At 35.5% G+C, this 6,000-nt stretch overlaps 1 protein-coding gene across 1 annotated transcript in view; it reads left to right on the top strand.

The window, feature by feature from the left end:
* EPS15 (epidermal growth factor receptor pathway substrate 15) overlaps positions 1–5,690 on the top strand; it is a 121,049-nt gene extending 115,359 nt beyond the window's left edge. The window contains exons 24-25 of the mRNA XM_081087156.1: positions 1,270–1,451; positions 4,057–5,690. Coding sequence (XP_080943282.1) covers positions 1,270–1,451; positions 4,057–4,203 — 329 coding nt within the window. The 3' untranslated portion in view covers positions 4,204–5,690. The remainder of the gene's footprint in view (positions 1–1,269; positions 1,452–4,056) is intronic.
* Positions 5,691–6,000: the final 310 nt, after the last annotated feature.

The following is a 6,000-nucleotide window of genomic DNA, read 5'->3' on the forward strand; positions in this document are numbered from 1 at the left end:
CCAGCCAGGCTTGATTACTATTCTTGCCTTTTCATAATAACCTCCCTATGGTATTTCTTGGGATGATTATTTCTTCTTCCTTGATTTAAAGAAATTTCATATTCAATTGTTAATACTCAATTATCTGTTGAAAAGTTAGGTAAATAAGTGATTTCTATCTTTTAAGGAAAAGTAGCCTATATCATATATTGTTAGAGGGTAAGGTTGTCAGTCTATATATTAAACAAATAAGAGCCAGTTTGCTCATTTAACTTTTAGAACTATATAATGCCAATAGTGAAGTTATTTTTTAAGTCCTAAATAAAATAATATATTAGTGCTTTAGCTAAATCTTCAGCAGAGTGAGTGTATATCACTATAGAAAGATCAAGGAAAGGATAGTTTGTTGGAGAGAGTACTTGACTGGGAGCTCAAAAGTTTGGGTTCTAATTCTGAATATGCCCTGACGAGCTCGGTGATCCTGAGTGTGTAATTTCTGAGCCTCAGCTGTCTGAGCTGTTAGATGGTGGCAGTATTCTAATTTCGCTACCTTCACAGGATTGGTGGAAGGATCCACTGAGATGTGAAATATGAACATCTTTTGTAAGCTATTAAAGTGATGGAAGATATTTTAACACCTGTTCTTAATTTTCTTCAGGAAGTGTTAAATTTAAAACTTTAAAATTTGAGAACTTGCTTGAAAATTATGATGCTGTTGTTTGGTCAAAGATTAGTTTATCAGCAAACACGAAGATTTAGGCCCTGTGCTTTAAAACAGTCTCTTTATTCTTCAGTTTGATGTATTCTAGGTGGCAAAGTAAATTTTTAATTTCATGTTCCCAGATGTTATATATAGATCCAGAGAAAAATCAGAAGAATATCAGCATTTTTCAAAGGTCATTTGCCCTTATGCCACAAGTGGGTAACTGAATCAGGCTGAGGTTCTAATAGATGAGGCCATTGACATTCTTTGTCATTCTCCTGTTATATCTTTTCTTCTCTCTTTTCCTGGGAACATGCTATTTTGGGGAAGAAAAGGGTTTACCCCAGGCAGAAATAGGAATCCTGACCGAATTTACCTACATGGAGCTGGAATATAGTTGAGAGGTTATGTGTGAAAAATTTGAAGATAGATGTTGGTGTGGCCATTTAAGAGCATATGGAGAATGTGTTTTGGGCACTCAACCCTGCCCCCCACCCCCAGTTCTTCATGCTTCCTGTGTTCATGTTCTTGTGTGTTCGTGTTTGCTGTATTTACTAGTTGAGTTAATTGTAATGATTTTGATCCAGGGAAAAGACCCATCAGCAAATTGGATTCTTCCGATCCCTTTAAACTGAATGATCCATTTCAGCCTTTCCCAGGCAATGATAGCCCCAAAGAAAAAGATCCTGATATGTTTTGCGATCCATTTACTACTACTACCACTACCAATAAAGAGGCTGACCCAAGCAATTTTGCTAACTTCAGTGCTGTAAGTACTGTGAATGGGCTGTTTGGGGGAGAATCTTTCCATTTATAGTTTGAAGGGTTTTTAAAGATTATTTTGGAGTCTTCCAAATTTGTATATTTCCAATTAAATTTACTAACATACTAAAAGTGATCTTTATTCTTCCCCCAACCAAAACATCTGTTTGCTTCTGTTAGGATGGTTCTAAAATTACTCCATTGCACAAGTGATTTTAGTAGTCTTAGTTCTTGTGATATATACCAGTTGTTGTAAACCCTTCGCTTCATTTTAGTAAACAACATAAATAAAATCCTTACTGTTGTTATTTTGTAAATTGTTATGGATGATGGGCCATTAGACAGTTATTTGCTCTCTGCCCACTGGGTAAATAATGCCAATAATGAGCTTGTGTATTTGTAACTGTGTGTGTGTGTTTGTGTATAAAGCTTTGTTGATTTCTGGAGACCAGTCAGCAACTATTATATGACAGGATAGGGCCAAGGACTCTTTGAATAGAAAGTAAAACTCTGGCTTTATATAGCTGTGCTTTATAATGTCAATTTTATGAAATAAATATAATCGTCAAGAGTTAAACAAATCTTTAATTATTTGGAGGGCTCTAATTCACTAGCCTTCCATATTTACTCTGCATGCTCCCAGAACTGACTACAATAGGTAGACCAGTGAAAACAAATGGAAGGATGCTGTGATAATGGCATAGGCAGGGCCTGTAACATCCCAGAACTGAGAAAACCAGCTATGGAGGTGTCACTCTGGAACAACATAAAGCAATGACCTTTTCCACCATTATTTGATAAGAAACAAGGATTTTTTAAAAATAAAATTCTTAGAGTAGCTAACAAAGTTTTATTTTCCCAGATTCTATAACAAAGGAATTTTCCTCTACTTATCACTTTAAGCCAGTGGTTCTCAACCTGTGGGTCGCGACTCCTTTGGGGGTCAAACGACCCTTTCACAGGGGTCACCTAAGACTATCGGAAAACACATATATAATTACATATTGTTTTTGTGATTAATCACTATGCTTTAATTATGTTAAATTTGTAACAATGAAAATACATCCTGCATATCAGATATTTACATTACGATTCATAACAGTAGCAAAATTACAGTTATGAAGTAGCAACAAAAATAATTTTATGGTAGGGGGGGTCACCACAACATGAGGAACTGTATTAAAGGGTCGAGGCATTAGGAAGGTTGAGAACCACTGCTTTAAGCCCTTGAGATGATCTCGGAAATAGATTTAGACCCTGGCTGAAGTCTGTATGTCTCCATCAGTGTAGCATTGGGTCACTCAGCCAGCAGCCATTTCTAGTTAGAAAGGAGGTAGGCAGGAATCTGCATACAACTAAGTCAGATGAATGAAACTGAGCTACCTAGGTTTTGAATCTGTACTCTAAGCACCAGTGGCTTCTTATGAATGTGAAGGAGCAGAATAGGAATCAGTATCTTGATTATTGGAAAATGGAATGTCAGGATTATAGTGACCTAACTTTTGTTAGATGAAATTTGAGTTGTCTCAAGCATAGAATCAAGAATTGTTCTTCTTAGGAGATTACAACCCTCTTCATATAGAATAACCTTCTGACAGTTTGTGGCATTTAATATCTAAATAGAATTTCATCAAATCAAAACCTGTTTGGAATGATTCTTGAACAGTAGTTGAGGCATTTTGCTTACTTCATACTCCCGAATCTCAATATGGCATAATATAAAGCAGCTCATAATGTCTTTCTTTTTTCATTATGAAAGATTCGTTAAGTATTAAAAAATTTAAAGTCCCTCTAATTCCAAAGGAAAAAAGCTATCATTTCACCCTATTATGATATTCATCCTGTTGTGGTATTCCTCTATGTGACAGAACTTGAAAGCAAGGAGTTTTTTGGTTTTTTTTCTGGCAAAGTATTAGCCACTCTCCAGATGCAATCCTGGGAGGTTGCAAGGAGAGTATTTTTACTTCGTATCTGCCAAGATTGCTTTTTTGGATAGATAAAACTATTTCCCTGACCTAATTACGGGTGTTAAGGTTTCATTTAGACTCCGTCAAAAAGTTCTCAGTGCCTGCCAAAAATCTTTATAATGCATTTGAAAGAAAAGATTTGGTCCACATCTTGTTTAGTACTCTTATTTTATGTATAGCAGAATCATCACATTCTTTGCTTTATCGTTTTTCTGTACCTGAAGGTTAGATTAAGGGAGGGAATCACCGGTGGAATTAAGTTGAAAATGATTTATCATGTGATGATGCTCAATGAAGGTGAAGTAGTAGATGTTTTATATTAGATAAAAAGGCTAGCCCTCTCCTGCTTTTAAATCTACTTAAATCACCTTAAGCATATACTTTTTTAAATGATTTTTTTTAATGTTTAGTTTTATAGACTTGCTATCTGTAAGCTGCATTACTTTTTAAAAACAAAATTACATTTAGGAACGAGTAAAACGAAATGTGTTTTCAGGAAAAAAATTTAACAAGTAACAAGACTATTCCCAGAGTCCTTCAGGTGAAACAAGTAGTTAATATCATTTGTAGAAACTATTTTTCCTTCTTTTCTTTTTATTTGTTTTACTCATTAATCTGTTCATTTATTCATCCTTTACACGGCAGTATCCCTCTGAAGAAGACATGATCGAATGGGCCAAGAGGGAAAGTGAGCGAGAGGAGGAGCAGAGGCTTGCCCGACTGAATCAGCAAGAGCAAGAAGACTTGGAACTGGCTATTGCACTCAGCAAATCGGAGATTTCAGAAGCATGAGGAATTCTCCTGTCCCTTGTCAACCATACAGTACTCTTCTCCCTGAATACTGAAGCTCTTTACAGTGTATATCGAAACTACCTATGAGCATAGGTTTGAGATTCCTGTAAATGTGACAAAAGTGTATTTGTCTTTTTAAAATTCATTTCAGATTTGTCTTCTCCCCACCCCAGAAAAGCAGTAACCCAGTCAGATAGCTTCACCTAGGTCCCTGTTCTCGTGTGCATTTACTGTGCGCTTTTGCCTGCCTCTGCCTCTCTCACTTGTGAAGCTAGAGCACCCAAGCTTCTGCCTTCTAGGATATAGAGAAATAGCTTCGCCCCTGTGCTACCCTTGTTCTGAAGTTACTCTGGTGATAGCCAGTGGGGTTCTTAAAATTTGCAGTATTCTCCTCTAGTTTTAATGGGTGAGGGAGGGGAAGGGAAAGAACATCCTATTTATGATAGTGCAGATTGGCTAGTTTAAAGTGCATGTTTGTGTTTCCATAGAATCAAAAGACTGTTTAATTTGTTTTTTATAGACAAGGAAAAATATTTTGCATAAATTGACTCCACTATTGAAAAGGGATGCTTTAGATTGAACCGTCACAGCTTGAGATGCAATCTTTTCCTAAATAAAAACATTAAAGCCTCATGTGTGAAACATACTAAATTTTTTTTCTGAATTTAAAGAATTTCAGATTGAAAGATACCTCTCCATACTTTTAAGTGCTAAACAGTGGAGAAAATTTATCATCTAAGATATACCCATCAGTATAAGGCAAGCAAAAATCGTAACATGGCAGTCATTCTGCCGGGCTGTGGCACTGTCCTCTTTAGTTCATGGCAGGTTTATTTTTGTACTTTTGCAGAAGAAACTTTAGCAAGCTAGAACTGGAAGGTACTTTAATTTTTTGTATGTATATTTTTGTTTCCTTTAACGAAGGCTCAGTTACTTGAAATGTAAAAACTTTCACTGAATACAAATGAAAAAAGTGGCATGTATTAAATCAAATTGCTCATCTTTGTGGTTCAAAGCAGTTTATTCTCTTCATGTTTTTGACTATGAAAATGGCAGGCTAGCAAAAAAAGGAAAAGTCTTGTTTTTATAATTGGGAGAGAAGAGACCTGCCAAATTATTAGAGCTCTTTGTGTGTTAAAAGCCCCTCTCTTGTGAAACTGACCTAGCATACAACGTAAATTTGAAATAGACTGTGAAGTGGGCTGTAAATTTTAATTGTAATTTTTTTCTCAACATCAGTTACTGACTTAGGTAATGTTTTCAATACCTATTTACCAAGATAAAGAAAGATGCATCTAAAAATGAATTTAAAGTCTCTCCGGTTACCAAATCAAAGTGATATTGATCTGTGATAATCAGAGTAACATTGCTTAGCCTATGATTAAATTCTAAAATACCCAATTCATTTCATCTTGAAATGGTGCTTTTTTCCCCTCCACACACAATTGGACTGCTGTAGTTTAAATAAACTCAAACCACTTTCTTGCACTGCTTTTTTCTACTTTTGTAAATTGAAACAGCATAAAAGGCATACATATGAAGCAAGGGCTGAATCATAATCACCAGGTTTAATTTTGATAAACTGATCCAGTGACTGAGGATATATGCAAAAGTTGACTAGAAGGTGGTATTGGGAGTTGTGGTAGGTAGAGGTTTTGGGTATTTTTCTTCCCCTTACACTTCAGGAAAAAGGTAAGTTGACTTGAACAACCTTCTTTTGCACTGGGAAAATGAACAGATGTTTGAAAAATATTTTTCTTAATTAAAAAAAACACTCTGAAAAATATTAACTCTCTG

The sequence above is a fragment of the Myotis nattereri genome, assembly GCF_964212035.1.
Source record: "Myotis nattereri genome assembly, chromosome: 3".
NCBI lineage: Eukaryota > Metazoa > Chordata > Mammalia > Chiroptera > Vespertilionidae > Myotis > Myotis nattereri.